The sequence below is a fragment of the Camelus bactrianus genome, chromosome 35 (assembly GCF_048773025.1).
Source record: "Camelus bactrianus isolate YW-2024 breed Bactrian camel chromosome 35, ASM4877302v1, whole genome shotgun sequence".
NCBI classification, from domain to species: Eukaryota; Metazoa; Chordata; class Mammalia; order Artiodactyla; family Camelidae; genus Camelus; species Camelus bactrianus.
Genome location: NC_133573.1, coordinates 12,351,634 through 12,368,414, shown reverse-complemented (window position 1 = coordinate 12,368,414; position 16,781 = coordinate 12,351,634). Strand labels below are relative to the sequence as shown.

Sequence of the window (16,781 nt, the reverse complement as noted above, 5' to 3'; positions counted from 1 at the left end):
GGAATTTAATTAGTGGAATCATAATAAAAATCACAACAAAAATTTTAACAATTCAGCAAAGCCTTTGCCTTCTTTACTACATTTGTCATTCAAAAAAAATAACAACATGTAATTAATCTTAAAGCTGTTATGGGAATAACTTTCTGAGCAAATCTGATATATCCCAAAAGTTATAAAACTTAACTGTATACATTTAACAAAATGATAGAAATCAATTTAATTTAACTTGTCATGACATGCTCTGTAGACAGATGGTTAGCTATAAGCTAAGGTATAAATAACCAACCCAATAAGATACGGTGACCAAACATAAATACAATGATGTGACTTGGAATTTTAGTTAAAATGCTTCAATACAGTTGGCCAAATTTTGTGTTCATTATCCATTATTTCTCAAAATCTAGTCCTGCTTTTCTCTACTGTAATTATTGCTCAAACATATCCACAGCAAAGAAAACAGAATTACTGTGGCAAGGGACATGCAACAAACACATACAGTGACAGCTGAGACGGGAGCAGACTTTACACATGCGACAGCAGGCCGGCGGCGGACAGAGTCTTTCCAGGAAGAAAGCAGCGAAAGCAAGAGCTCGGAGGCTGAGCCCTGGCGGCAGAGCGACTTGATGGGGAAGGGAGAGAATGATGGTGTCATTACGATGCACAATGGCAAGATGGCACACAGGACAAAACCACGGTGGAAACGACAGGACAAAATACCACTCCACAGGCAGACACAATAGAGTGAAGCTAGACTTCCAAAATGTTTTCGAAGGCCCTAGAATTCATCGTAGAATATTTCCTGACTTTGTTATTTTTAAGATGAATGTTTTATGCAACTTAAACAGACTTGTTTCCCTTATGCTCACAGCGGAGACCTGAGGGCTGGCGCAGAGAAGTCACAGGCCCCCCGCCCTCGGACCCAGCCCCTGCTCAGAATACCTGAGCTTCCTCCACGTGGCCGGCAGGGCTGTGTCCCCTGCCTGCCTGCGTCCTCTCTCGGGAAGGGCCCTACCATCCAGCTGGCCTTCCCCTTCCTCCAGGACAGCTCTCAACCAGAGGTGACTATGTCGCCCAGGGGACATCTGGCAATGTATGGACACGTTTGCAGTTGTCACAATGGGAGGTGGGGATGCTACTGTCATCTGAACAATCCACAATGCATAAGACAGCCCCACAACAAAGTATTACTTGGTCCAAAGAAGTGACTACTTTTAGAAATTTGAAAGCTTGTATAAATGAACCTGAACAAGTACCAGTATTTGTGGGGTGACTCTGACATACTCAGGGCACAGGATGACGGATCCTCGAGAGGGAGCACAGTGCTGTGTCGTACTGAGGCTGTGCCTGGCTGGTCCCCCGTTACAGCGTAAGCTCTAAGACAGGGGTTGCGTTATTTCCTCCTGAGGCCCCAAACTTAACACCAGGCCCAGAACACAGCAGGCTTTTATGTCTGCTGAACAAATGATGTGAAAGGAGGTAAGAAAAAGGCCAGTGTACTTTAAGTAACTGACAAGAAAACCCAGTGGAAACCACTATTTTCCCAAAAACAGGTGGCAAGTACCAATCCTGAAGGAGAAGGCAAGGCTCACTGGATTTCTGGATGACAGAGCTTCGATGTGATTTATCTCACGGTGGAGCTGGTGCAGCGTACGTACAATGAGCACTCAATCTTAACCATCCGTGAAACCCCAAATAAACACAAAGCATGGATGTTTTTTAAAACAGAGCTTCAAACAGCAGAGATGATTTTGCTCAGTGTCCCATCGGTAAACAGGTACCCTGGAGTAGGTGTAAGGTTTGAACTGGCCATTTCTTCCAGTGGGTCTCAGTACAGGTTCCTGCGCCAAGTGGGGAACGACTCCATCAAGAACCAGCCTTCTAAGCTGTAGCCCCTTAACATGACGTCCAAGCCAAACTGAAGGAAAAGCAATCTCTTCCAACATCAAAGGGAAAACTGCTCTGACTTCTGACAGCATCTTCCTGAGAGACACTCAGGGGAGTTTTCACTACAGCTGATTTTTGTCTTTTGGCTTAACTATTAGCCTCAGGTAAGATGGGATTTCACTGTATAAACAGGATACATTTTACCTACGATGGATCTAGTTGGTGACTTAGCAGAGAAAAAGTGAGGATTCTTTCAAATCCTTTCTGAACAATCCTAATTACAGAGTTACTTGGGGAGCATCTTGTATATTTCACCAATTTAAAATATTTATGAATGTTACATGTCAGAATATATTATACATACTCACACAATTTTATTTGAATAATCTTACTTGTTTTTACTTAGTCCACTTAAATTAGTTTTTATTCCCTTAATATGTATTACATGTGGGAAGAAAAAGGCAGCCTGAGAATTTTTAATTAGCTGTAAAATAAAAATTAAGACGACTATATAACCAAGTATCTTATCATCTGTTTAGTTTCCAAGATTATAAAACAGTGTGACTACATTTTATTTAATGACACCAATCTGAAGTGACTTATATTATTAATAATGCATTAATAAATTTTCATTTTAAGGCAAAAATTCGAACAGTGAATCCTTAAGTTAAAACTTCATTAAGAATTCTAGAATTTCAAAGTTGGCTAGCTCAGTGAATTTTAAACTATGCTTCTGCTATTACCACATGGAAACCCAGCAACACAATTTTAGCTGATGAACAAAAATACCTCACACCCTCTGTCAGCATTAGTTTTAATGATGAGTTCTGAAGTATGTAAGGTCTTCAAGAGGACTTCATAAAATGCCACCAGCCTGTACTAATGGTTCTGCGCCGGCATATTCACTTAACATCTTCAAATTTAAAAAGAAATGTTTGTTTTCTTTAAGTCACATACAAATCTGCCTACCTCAGTGATGCCTCACTGACCACAATGGTCTGTCTACCTGCCTTATCTGTATATATCACAACCTTCAATCTTTAAGGATCAATAATTACCAAATAAATGACCTATTATCCTGCTTTCTTCAGGAACTTTCTTACTTATTAGTCTCTAATTGCTTCTCCATTTCTTTTCTTTCATCCATTTCCTTTACTCAATTTCAAATAAAAGCTGAGCCACAAGCAGGCACAGTCTTTTAGTCTTCAGTCTTCTAAAAATGCATTATTACAAACCCAAAAAGTGCCCTGCTTTACCTTAGGAGAAAAAGGAGAAATAATTACCAATTTCCCTTAAGATTAAGTCAAAACAAAATTTCATTCTTTTAACACAGAAAGCACATCACGGGTCAGTTCCACTGCACTGGCTGTCCAGAGAACAAACCAAAGGATGAGTGCAGCTAAAGTGAAATGTTCCAGAACGTTCACACTCAAGCTCAATCCAGCAGATATGGGGGTCGCTGTATCAGCGTATCTGAGGACTAGTGTGCTCTGTGGCTCTCCTGGTTCAGAACAATGTTACACGGCTGCATTATAAATGAAGACACCGAAAATTTGCCTGAGTTTTATAAGTGAATTTCTCTTTCATCAAACGTAAGGTCAACACGTCCTGTTAATTTTAAAGCAACTCAGTAATGATAAGAAATACTGGTTTAAAGTAAGATATAAAGCAGAAATTAGATTAATTTCATTTTAAAATTTTATTTAAGTATCGACACTTTAAACTTAATTACCAAACCTATTTTGGAAACATCCAGAGCATGGACTCTGGAGCCAGAATGGTACCCAGATCTGCTGCTTAGCAGTTATAAGACCTTCAGGGAGTTATTTAACTGTTTTACACCTCATTTTCTCATCTCTGAGGGGGTGTGGGGGTGATGAACAGCTGATCTCCCAGAGGTAAGAGGATAATACATACACCATCCTCCACATTCAGAACAGTACCTAATACATTTTAAGCATTCAAAAAGTGTTAGCTATTATGATGTGTCACAAATCGTAATTTTTGGTATTTGTATTACAAATAACCAAGGAGCAATGATAGTAAACACTCAAAATCCCACAAGTAATGGTGACATTTCATTCTTCTAAAAGCTGGCTGACGTCCTATGGAGACATGGACACGCGACCAGTGTCCAAGGGGCAGATTCATGGGGCGTGCCACTTGGCTGTTTATTTTCTGACTAAATATCTGAAAGAGCAAAGTCACAAATACAGGAAAGCTTTCTCGTCCTGAAGATGAACCAAGGAACGCATTCGCTCTCTAACGCCAAGCAGTAAGGCCACCTTTCAGTTCAACGGAGAAAACAGATTTTAACAATACAATGAATCAGACTTTTCTTAAGTAGCCATCTTCTATCTCTTAAGAGTCAAAACACATCTTTGACTAAGAAACCTCCACTTACTCTTATTTGCACTTGAGCTGTAGCAAGAACTCTGGAACACTCTGCGAAGTTCTGCTACACCACCACCCACATGATCTGAATGCATGGAGCCTCCAAAGGAAAGAAATACTCACCCAGCTTGTGCTACTTCCTTGAGTTTTGGTAAAGAGCAAAGAGGAACCCTGCAACACGGCCCATGACGACAGCCAGTTCTTTCTGCAATTATAAAGATGCCCAATTAAAACTCTGCTATCCAGTTTTTCCAGCCAAATTTAAAAAATTAAAACCTCCTTAGCTACTCCCAATGTTGTCTACAACTTACAGTCATTACTGACACTCTAATTGCTGTTATTGGGGATATAATTCTAGTGGAAATCACAATCACTCTATGGTCCCAACTGACCATAAAGGCCCCAACACAAATGAAATTAATTACAGATATAAGTCATTGGAATAACACCTAATTGCTGAAAGTGCGTAAAAGTAACCCAGCACATCTGTGCTCAAGGGCACTAGTGTAAAGTCACGTGAACACTGCATTTGGGAAGAATTCTTATCCACAATTAAAAATTAGACGAACATGCGTATCTCGCCTAATTCTCTGCAGATACAGATTGTGTTACATTTCTCAGTCATCTCCCTTCCCCTAACAAGGCTGCGCTAGGGAAGCGGCAGACAGCAGGCACACTCTAATTGTACGATAAATTACACACTGATCACTGAGGTTACTACTACTAAAATGAGGCTTTTAAAAAAGTATTTTTTCCTAAATTACAAAACCAACACATACACTATCTCAAAACTCTGAACACAGAAATGTACAGAGGAAAAGGCCCCCACTTCTCCTCCTCACCCCACACTCCAGAGGTAACCAATGTTTACCTTACAAGGCCATTCTACTGCTGGCAGGCTAAAATGAACAGCTGAACATACGGCCAGTTTTGAGAAAACTCAAAGCAGCACATTTTCAGAATGTAGAATCTAACACCTATCATTTAGACTCACTTTATTATTTTACTACTTTTTACGTCTACTTGAAAAGTGGAGCAAAGTTTGCTGCTACTGAGTTTCTATCCGTTCTTCCTTTTACTTCCTGCGGTGTTGCTTATAGGGCCTTACTGCTGCTGACTCAATGAACGGCTGTCCCTGACGGCCTGACCCACGGGGCTTTATTGTTTTAAAGATGCTGAAGGCTTCTCCCCTGAATCGGACCTGTCTGCTCTGAAGATCCCTATTCCTGCTCTACTTTTTACACCTTTGATTTGCCTGTTTGTTTGTTTTCTTCTCTGAACCATTTTTCAGATGTCTCTACTAGATACAAGAGAGTTAGGTTTTGTTTTGTGTTTCAGTCTGAGCACCGTTTTTCTTTCAATAGATGAGTACCTATTGATGATACTGACTCATTGATATTGATATGATAGATGTATTTGGTACTTGTTCTGTCATCATTTTGTTGTATTTTCATTTTATTTTATTATTTTGTTTTGTGTGGATCTCCAGATATTTTGGAAGATTAATTTTTTATATGCAAACTTACTTTATATTCAATATTTTACTTCTTTAGATCTATTAAGTCTCTCCTCTGAAAAATACTAAAATATATTCTCACTTTAAATATATTTCGACTGGTAAATAAACTTTTTGAGTTTAATTTTCAAAATCAGAAAAACTGTAGAATATTTATATGAGAACAAATATTGAATATTTGAATACTGAACAAGTGACAGTTGCCTCAAGGACTGTGTGACTGAGTTAAAAGCAGAATTAGTCACTTTTTTTCATGGAACCCAATTTTTTTCCTGAAAAAACAACTGATGGATACACTATGGTTATTTAGATTTGAGTATCTGACAGGTAGACATTATCTCAAAAATAAATAAAGCAAGCCTGTCATTTCAAGGAAAATAAATGATAGCACTTGTTGACAATAACAAATTAAAGCTTTCAAACATAAAGCAGAATTTTGGAAAACTTGGCACATCTACCACTATGAGGCTGACAATTTCCCAATATGTAGTGAGTCTGATGATGATATTACTGATTTGTGATTCTATGATATTATAAAATAAAATGTGACAACATTTGAAAATTCAGCAAACTTAGTAAACCAGTATTTTCCAAATGACATACAAGATGCTACAAAGTTATATATGGGTAAAGAGTCATTCAAAGTGCAACACAGATCTCTGGATTTTAATGTAACTGAATATGAAAAGTTCAGTGACAGTTTTTCAGACCCGTCACTGCAACTAACATTTATGGAATTCTGGTGGAGCAGCAAAATATGCACAATGATCTGAGAAGGCTATTAAAATACTCTTCCCTTTTTCAACTTTATCTACGCAAAGAATTTTCTTCATATCCTTCAACCAAAATAGTATGTCACAAAAGACTGCAGAGATGAGAATCCAGCTGTACTCCATTAAGGCAAATAATAAAGGTTTCTGAAAACAAAACAATGCCACGCTTCTGCTGGAAATTTTTACACTAGAAAACACGGGGGTTTGTCTTCAAAAAAATGTTATTCATGTTAACATTTATTAGTTATTAGTTTTATTAGTTATTATTTTAAAAGAGTTAAGACTCTTAAAATGTCTCAATTTTAATTTCTTATAATAAATAATTAGATATAAACTATATAGACAAAAGTTCTTTGCAGTAATCAATAATTTTCAAGAGTTTAAAGGGGTCCTCAGAGTAAAATGTTTGATAACCACTAAAAATACAGGAAATTAAAACACCATTTTGCTCAACTCTATATAAATAAATCTAAAGATAATAAAGTGGATGATAGTCTTAGGAAAACATAAATCACCAAAAGTATTCCAAAGGAAGCAGAAAACCTAAAAGACTGAATTGTCACAGGAAAAATGAAAACAGAAAGTGGCCAAAGACCTATCCGCACTGCCTACGTCCAAAAGGGAGAAAGAGGAACATAAAGACCCAGCTCTCACGGCCTCCGCCGAGGACAGACGACCGCGGGGTCTGCAAAGCGACCTCAGAGCACTCGAGAGAACAGCTTCCTTGTGCCAGAGTCTGACACAGACAGTTCAGTAAAGCACCTCTGAAAACTCAACCACATGTAAATTTTAAACTCTTTCTTACACAACAGATTGATCTCATCTTGGCTATAAAACCACAGCATTTCAGCAGTTTTTAAAAGCTGAGAGAAATGCAACTTATTTTACAAAGAACTTATTTCTTTAACTCAGTAGGAAGTACTACTCATTAACCAAAAAACCAACAACCCAAGAGAAAAACTGAATTTAACAACAACAAAAAAGAAAAGCAAATGGCTTATGATACTCTCTCATTAAGAAGAAATTCAGATAAAAAATTCCATTTTTCCTCTAATGTCTATTAGCAAAGATCAACGAATTTGACAACATACTGAACGGGCAAAAGTGTGGAGAAACTGAGGCGACTGGACAGTGGAAGTGACTCAGCGTGTTGGGACACAGTCTGGAATTCTATCGAAATGACCACTGCAGGTGGCCCAGCAATCCCACTGCTGTAAAATTTACTCTACAGGCGGATCTACAACTCGCAAAATGTACTGTGCAAGACACTGACTGTGATACCGTTTGTAACAGCAAAAAAAATGTACACACCCTAAATGTCTACCGACAGACAGGCAGAGTGACATACTTGCAAGTAAGTAAGGTAAATAAACTGTGACACAGCCGTGCGACACATGACTGTGCAGCAGTTAGAAACAGTGCAGCTGCTCCACAGGCAATGGGACAGAACCACCTCCAAGACAAACTGTTAGAAGACTGTGTTAAAACAGTTAATCTATGTGCATACAAATATATGTATCTTCTATCTCTGGAGGAAACCAGTACATCTCACTAGACGTAACTGGTTGCCCCTGGGGAGGGAAACTGATGTACCTTTGTGTTTTGCCATGTGCATTCTTACTTACTAAAAAAAAATTTAATAAAGCTAATGCTTGCTCAGAATCCTCTGCCTTATCACCTTAAGAAATATGTCACAACAAAAAACTTTTCCTGCACTTCATGACAATTCTATATACATCACATTAGAAAATACATTATTTGAAATTCTTTGAACCTTTCAATCATTTCTACTAGAATTATAGTTTTTATTGATTTCAATCAGATGAAGCATGTAAGAACATTAATGATTTGTGGACTTACCGAACCTTTTTCCCATTTTCAGTAATTTTTGTTACATTTAATAATCCGTACTTCTCTTGACCCTATGGTATGGAACAGAGGCAATACTGTTTATACGTCATTCATATAGACAAGGAGGTCCAAATTCTTACATGTGACTGAACCAAACTGATGTGGTACTCTAAAAATCAGCTTCAAAGAAAAGATTGGTCAGTATATAATATGCTTAGTTCCAGGTACATTAAGAATATAATTTTCTAATACTTCTGTAAAGTTATTTTCAGTTATTTGATAATTAAACACTTGGTCTTCTCAAGTAATAGCAGCCATAAGGTTAAAAAAAATCAAATTAGATTTCCATATGAACACTGGAAAAATGATTTATGACTTCCTGTTCAAAGAAAGTGATACAAGGCTATAAAAATAAATACAGTGCTGTAACAATAAATATTACAAAAAAGGAATTATTTACTTTGCTGTTATTTTACAACAGTATAGTCTGAAATTAACTAGATGGAGCAAATGCAGTGACTGTATTTAATAAATTACTTAACAGTAGGCAGTACTCTGCATAGAACTGGCCTAAATGTGGCACAAAGAATCCAATATATGCTCCACTGGTCACATTATCAGACGGTGAACTGGGCTCTGGGCAAACCAGACAGATTAGTGAGCTGATGGGAAAACACTGACACAGCTTTATCATCAAATTCTGGGAAGGCAAAGCCACTGTGCTCAAGCTGAAGGTTATCTTAACACTTTTCCAGGTGGAGGTGAGGCAGGACCTTCTCACTGCTTTAGCTTCTTACATTCAAATGAATTTAATCAAAGTGAATGGGTGCCCAGAGCAACCATCAGCATTAGTGAGTGAGTACAGGACAGAGCAGTCAATTTCACTTCAACTACAACACACACGCACGATACACACATATACAGGAAAAAATATTCCCAGCTCAGAATTTATTCCTAGCTATCTAACTCACACCTCAGCTATTTTTCCCAATGTAATCCGACCAAATCTTTCTCGTATGGGAGATAACCATAATATTGAGTATTTTCTCAATAATGTCTAGAACATAATGTTTGAAGGTTTTGCCTGGTCTGATAAAAACTCACATCTACAGACAAAGTGGACAAACTGCTACGCTATTCGTTTTTGGAATACTGGGAGCCTGGGAAATAGCCATGTTACTGCAATTTTTTCAGAAAGCATAGGCTGGATCTCCTTAGACATGCAAGTCTGAGACTTTCTTAGAGTTCTCTGTTGTCTCTCGTGGCTGCAAGTGCGCACAGGAGGTTAAGTAAGAATACTCCCAATTTACTACCAGAAGTGGGGAGGGAAAAAAACCCCAGAGACTGAGGAACCAAGTAACACTCGTCTGAGGGATGGGCACTGGTTATGTGCGCACAGGAAGTGGAAGGGCAGAGGTGGGAACCTGCCTTTTGAAAACCGCTGCAGCTAGAAGTGTGCAGGGTGAAAAAGCAGAGATGGGAAGGGAATGCAAGCATCAAAGCAGGAAGGAAACTTAAGGGAGAGCAGAGATGAAAGATGGCCTGAGCCTCAGGGGAGAGACACCCTTGGCCAGGGATTCTCACCCAGGCCACGGAGGGACTGAAACCGTGCAAGACTGGGTGTGTACATGTGTCATTCAAGGAAACGGTCCAGAACGCTCCTGGAATCCTCACAGGGACCAGGACTCAAGTACTAACACTCTAAGTAGTAAGCACTCTAACTTGAACATAAAATAAGAACAAAACTGGCCACATCCAAAACACACAAATACAAAAACAACTACCACGCAACCTGATAAGTCTCAGGTACCTCCCCCACACACACACACACCCGGGAGGGAGCGGAGGGAGGAGGAGCAGGCTTCCCGGGGACAGGACCCAGGGGCGAGGAGCGAGGAACCGGTGTTGGCCAGGGAACAGCAGCAGATGAAAAGGACAGACAGTTGAAGGCGCAGAAGCTCACAGCGCATCACATCTAAGGCCCTTCCTGCTCCTTTAACCTACTGGGTGAGGCGGGGATACAGCAAGAAACCAGCAGAGGAGAGAATGAACCGGGGGAGGGTGAGGCAGGACCAACCTATTCCATCCAACCAGCACACTCTGACCCTAAGAGATGCTGAAGGCCTGATGTGATCGGTTCAGGAGCCAGAACTGATGGGGATGCCCCGTGAGGGTGGGAGGGAGGGCCTGGGGAGGCTCCCAAGCTTGCGTGACTGGGCACACGGGGGCATCTCGGCTGAGCTGACGCTCAAGAGAGGCCTTCCCTGGCCCCTCAGGTAGGAGTCCTCCGCCCTCCAGTGACTCACTAGGGCCCCCACTCTTTTTCCTTCATAGCACCTGATGCAGAGCGCGGTGCCGTATCATTCATTCACCGTCTACGCCATCAGGCTGTACGCGGTGCCCAGCCAGGTGTGGCGGCGCCCAGCACAGTGCCCAGCATGTAGCTGGTGCTCAATTCACATTGGCTGAGGTAATTAGCCAACAAAGTCGCTTTGCTATGACAGCAAAGAAACACAAGGAGAGAAGGTCAGTGAAGGACAAAACAAAGCTTCAACACTGCAGTTTCTGATTTTGACGCAAAAGTGATGAGCAGGCAGACAGGTTTGGCGATACAAGTGTGAGATCTGGGGGAAATTAGGACATATTATTATTTCATACCATTCGGTATACATTTGCTACTTAATATCATTCAAAAATCAACCAGTGTTTTTGTGCAGCTTACTAAAATAACCCCATAAAAATACCTTGTTAAGTCTTGTAAAAATTACCCATATTCACCAATGAATATTTCTTAATCTAAATACAGCTGATACTCCAAAGGACATAACATGTTGAAAAGGCAGGATATTTTAATAAGAACTAGCAAAACATAAAAAAAAAAAAAACTAGCAAAATATGGTTACATTTTAACCAGAGAGATTGTAGTAAGATTATCCTATTCTAGTAAGGTAAGAAAACAACGAAATGTCAGTTCTATTAAGTAACCTGGGAAAACTTCCATAGGCTCATCATCACTTTGAAGGGCCCAGATTTTTCATCGATTTTGCATTCATTTAGTAAAACAGACTTTCCCAATTTTGGCTAATAGTTATTACATGCCAAAATTAATACTGCCCATTAAAATCTTTACCTCCAGTTAATCATGTCATAACTATGTAATAAAAAGATTATTCTATACTGAGTAAATAACCTTGCACAATGATACAGTGCTGAGAGAGAACCAGGGAGATCAAATGCCCAGAGCAGGTAAATCTACACACACCCTTGAACTGTGGCTGCTCCGGGGGGCGGGGGAGGTGTGTGCAGCAGAGAGGTATGAGTCTCCTTTGAACGTAATGAAAACATCCTGAAACCAGGTAGAAGTGACCGCTGCACACACTGTAAATACACTAAATGCAACTGAATGATCTACCTTAAAATGGTTAATGGCTACTTTTATGTTATGAGAATTTTACCTCAAAAAAAAAAAAAGTTTAAAGAACCAGAGTTACAAAAAAAAATTTGTTTAAATCATGTTTTTTAAAAAGGCTTTAGAATAGACTATCCAATGGGGAAAAAAATCAGCCAATTTGTCCGCTAATACTTTTGTTAAAGAACGTGCTGAAATGTCTTTTTCTGCAAAATGAGTAATGCATTTGAATACCATAATTAGAAATATAAGGTCAAAAGCTCAGGTTTCCAAATTGTGTGTTTTAAAATTTTATTCAGGATTAGGTCATTGGGAACTTTCAAATGCATATTCTCATACGCACACTAGGACAAAAAGCGATTAGGTTCTTAGATCAGCCTACAAAATCCTTTTAATCCATACTGTAGTCATATTATAGAGAAATATATTACTGATTTTTTAAAAAATGTATACACAATATTTCAAAAAAGGACTTGAAGTGACTATAGAAAATAACAATGCATTTTAAAACTGGAAATGAAACAAGAAAAAAGGAAATGTTTAAAATTTATATTGAGATGAAATTTTAATCCGATTTGATTAGAAGAGATTGAATGAAAACATTATCTTAAGTGAACAAGCCTGTCAAAAAAGACCACATACTATATGATTCTATTCATATGAGATGTCCAGAATAGGGCAATCTAGTGAGACGAAATACATTACTGGCTGCTTAGGGCCTGATGGGAGGGGAGGCAGAGGAGGAGACAGCAAATCACTTATTTTCAGAGGTGATGAAAATATCCTTAAATGGCTGTAATGATGGTTGCATAGATCTGAATATACTAAACACCACTGAATGGTGCATTTTAAGTGCGTGAATTGTATAGGATGTTACATTTCAATACGGGTTTAATAAAAACAAAACAAAAAAGATGAGATGGAAGAGGTAGCTAGCAATTTGCAGAGATTTAAAGATGACATCAGGTAACTAACACTGATCACAATGTCATTTCCATTTCTACATCTGTAGTGTCCTTTTTCTTACCACTAAGACTTTATACCAATCAGATGTGAACTCACAAAGAACTAAAAATTACCTGTTTGTATTAAGTGGGTAAGAGTGGGAAAGACAGGCAAGACTCAGTGGGAACAGGGCAAGTGGGGAGGAGGCAGCAGAGGCTGAGGAGAAGTTCAGGGAGAGCAGCAGCCTCCGGAGGGGGGCCAGGCAGCAGGAGGGGAACAGACCGGCCTCCGGGAGGAAGAAACAGAGCTGCACCTCCAGAAAGAAGGAAAGAGGACGCTGGAGAGGCGGTTACCGGCGACCCTGACCGAGTCCAGCCTTGTCAGGTCACTGCCAAACTGCTGAGTCCTTTGTAACTCCACGTGGAACATTTATTAGTTCGTGTTTCTAGAATTACCCTTTTACCAAGAAGCAAATAATTTTAAAAGGTCTTCTTAGAAGTTAAATATTACCTATATTTTAAAGGAAGTTAAAAGGGGTTTCTGCTTTCTTCCAGGGTGGGCTGAAAGGTTAGGAGAGTTGCAGTAACAGCACCTTACAGTCATACAGGAATTCTCAGCAAAACCACTAAAATCATGCTCACTTTTATCTTTCTTTAATGCTTATGGACCCAGGTATGTGTTAAATTACGTGAAAGACAAAAAGCAGAAAGCAGTCCCTGTGGTGCTCATGCCCTCCGCAGGGAGCCAGGGCCACACGGGGGCCTGGGCCACCACCTGCGGAGTGGGTGACAGGGAGTTCAGGGAAGGCGGGACCAACGTCACGCTGTGGTCAGTCTGGCCGGGCCCCAAAGAGTCACCTCACAAGTCAGCACAGGATTTAACTAAGCGCAGAGAAGTGAGGATGGGCAGCCAGGGAAACAGCCTGAGTACCATCAGAAGGACCCACGGACAACGCAGGATGTGACTCGAAAGACAGATGGGATAGGGAAGAGCCAGACAGGGAAATGGCATCTGTGGAGTCTCTGTCCCTGAAAAGTCAGAGGAGCCCTAGTAAATACCCGTGTCCAGTCTCCTCCAGCTCCACAGAGACAGGAAGTATCAACAGTAGCCTGTCTTTTCAAAGCTTTAGAAGTTTGTCTCATTTTTTCCTTCGGCCAACATCTAGGGACCGGCTACGCTATGCACGCACAGGCTCCCTGACCAGCTGTAAGGCAACGTCGCTCTGTCAGGTGGGGAGATGTGACCAGAGGGTGGGAAGCTCCGAGGAAAAAACCAGAAATGAAGAGTTAGTCATTTTATGGAATCAAATACAATATAAGTAAACACTATGAAGAGCATCACAGGGAAACTGGACCAAACCCAGAGGACCGGACAGAACTCCGAGGGGGGAGTGAGGACGGAGCGCAGGGGATGAGGGGGCCAGAGCGGGCAGAGGCCGGGGGCACAGGTCTCAGTGGCCAGGGAACATGTCTCAGTGGCCGGGGGCATAGGTCTCAGAGGGTGGGGGACACAGGTCTCAGAGAGTGGGGGACACAGGTCTCAGTGGCCGGGGAGGGATACAGGTCTCAGTGGCCAGGGGCACACAAGGAGCCCCGACTGAGGAGCAGGCCCCTGGGGGAGGGGGACAACAAGGAGGGGCGAGGACACAAGAGGTGGGGGCAAGAGCCAAGAGTGCCCGGCCCACAGCCTCACTGCCCGTCCAGTCTTCACTCTTACGGCTGGGCAGGAGCACAGGCTGCAAATCACAGGGAAGCCTGGGAGGCCTGCAAGTACCGGGATGGAGTAAAATCCCTTCAAAGGTAAGACAGTGAAAGGTAAGGCAGCCCCCCAGTCCAGGCGAGCCTGACGCTGGGTCATGGATCTCCCGTACTCTCCGGCACAGGCCGGGCAACGCATTCTACAGCTTAGGGGAAAACGGCCTCTAAGCTCTAAGAAGGAGGGAAATGCTTCTTACCTTTGGACTGCTGGCCTGAAGGAAAAAAAGGTGAAGTGTAATCTGATCGTATACTCCAGAGATTTTTGCGTTTATTTTTAAAAAACAAAGATAAATTCATCACCTACAAATATGTATATAGCTTAATCAAGAAGATATCATATTTGCATAAAAGGGGAATTTTGAATCAACAAAATATAATTTTTAAAAAATTTAAACCTATTATCTGATTTTTAAAAGACCAATGAAATTGAATAGAAGCCCCAAAGAGATTTAAACATTGCACTTAGAGAAAATTAATTTACTGAAATTGATTGAAATAATTGGACTATATTATCTATATGTTGCTATCATACTAACTGTATCTTGGTGCTTTGGTGAAGAGGGAGAAGGCTCATTTTCAGGAGAGCAGGGTTTTGAGGCAGGTGGAGAGTCCTACAAGAAATAAGTAATGAAAAGCGTTACTCTATTTCATATGATTATATTCCTCCCTCCACTCACAGTGGGAGAGCTTAGGAAGGGAGGCTAAGAAAACTTTTTCCTAGTTATTTCCCTTCTCTGTTCAGCTCTGAAGCTAACATGGTACAGATGTGAAAACTCAGATGTCATAAAGTTTATAAAATACGGCATAATTTACACCAATTACAGGTAAATTTAAAATCTGCACATGGAATTACTGAAAAGAAATGATGCATGTTCCCTTAAAAGCACGATGCTGCATCAGTATGAACTAACCGTATCTAAAACAGGTGAAAACCAAACACTTGTCGATAAAAATGCAACAGTCAGCACGCTAACGTGCTCCTGGCACAGCGGGTATGAATACCAGGACTAGACGAGGAACAGCCACAGGAACTAACTGGCGACTGCCAGAAAGAGACTTTTATTTTAGTCAACCGCTATGTAAGAAATTAAACTATTAATATTTAATGTAACTTATACCTAACTTTTCAATTTCAGAAATAAGCAAGATTTTTTTAAACGCAAAGAAGAATTCTCAGATTTACACATTAATAATTCACCAGGAAAAAAAAAAGAACTACTTTAATGTCTAAGCGTAAAAGAATATAATGGGGCAAACCAATAATGTGCATTTTAAAGCAATTCTGCTTTGTCAGTATTAAAACACAGTGCGTGATTCCCACCACAGATGTTTGTGAGACTATTCATGGAGGATAAGACTGAGAAAAACATTTATTTGGTTAGCAACAGCCAAGTTCCATTTCACTTTTCTCCATTCTCTTAGATACTTTGAATAATTTCAGGAAAAGAAAATGAGAAAAACCATATGCTAATAACTGTTATTAATTTTCCTATAAAGTCAAGTAATTTCGTTGAAACTTCATCTTCACATCTGTATCATCTACTTCCCCACACGTATGGAACTGACACGGCACTGCTGACAAGCCTGAGAACTATGTTAAATCACAATACAAAAACCAGTACTCAATATCCATTTACTTAAAAAACAAGTCTTCAGGTTTGTACCTTGTACAATTTTAAATACAGAAACTAGGTAGCAGTGAAAGTTCACAGGGAAAATCCTTAAAGGCACTACCTTAAAATCAAACATCCAAGGCCAACACTATAAATGGAGAAAACATTAAAATCGTATCAAATATACCTTTATAAAAAGAAATTACACTTAACGTCCAAATCTCAGTTTAGCCTCATTTAAATATTTTTTTCTGATAGCATCAGATGTTTCACTTTTCAATTTTTGCCTTCTAAGGAGTGTCTAATATTGAAAGTCTGATAAAAAGAGGAAAGATTTGATGACACATATACTAGAAAATAAGTAGCTGAATAAAATGAATGGCAATTATGATTTATTTTTCATAGCACTATTGGACCTACAGAAATAAAACCCACAACAAATGGAGTAATAATGTAAATATAACAATTATGATTAGAAACAAATTTACATGTATATATTTATGTATATTTATAAATGTATATGCATATATAAATACATCTTAAATGTCTACAAGTAGCAGGAGTTAGTAAAAACCATACACAGGCAGAAACAGATGTACCCACACCCACACACAAACCCCTACACACACCTACCTCCTC

General features: G+C 39.8%; 1 protein-coding gene across 7 annotated transcripts in view; it reads right to left on the bottom strand.

Moving 5' to 3' along the window:
* ARHGAP12 (Rho GTPase activating protein 12) overlaps positions 1-16,781 on the bottom strand; it is a 106,697-nt gene that overhangs the window by 16,113 nt on the left and 73,803 nt on the right. For 5 of the 7 annotated variants that reach the window (XM_074358377.1, XM_074358376.1, XM_074358382.1 and 2 more), the window contains 3 exons: positions 15,066-15,140; positions 8,428-8,489; positions 4,402-4,483 (listed from right to left, as the gene is read on the bottom strand). In XM_074358377.1, coding sequence (XP_074214478.1) covers positions 4,402-4,483; positions 8,428-8,489; positions 15,066-15,140 — 219 coding nt within the window. The remainder of the gene's footprint in view (positions 1-4,401; positions 4,484-8,427; positions 8,490-15,065; positions 15,141-16,781) is intronic. The other 2 variants (XM_074358379.1, XM_074358381.1) reach the window with 1 other exon arrangement.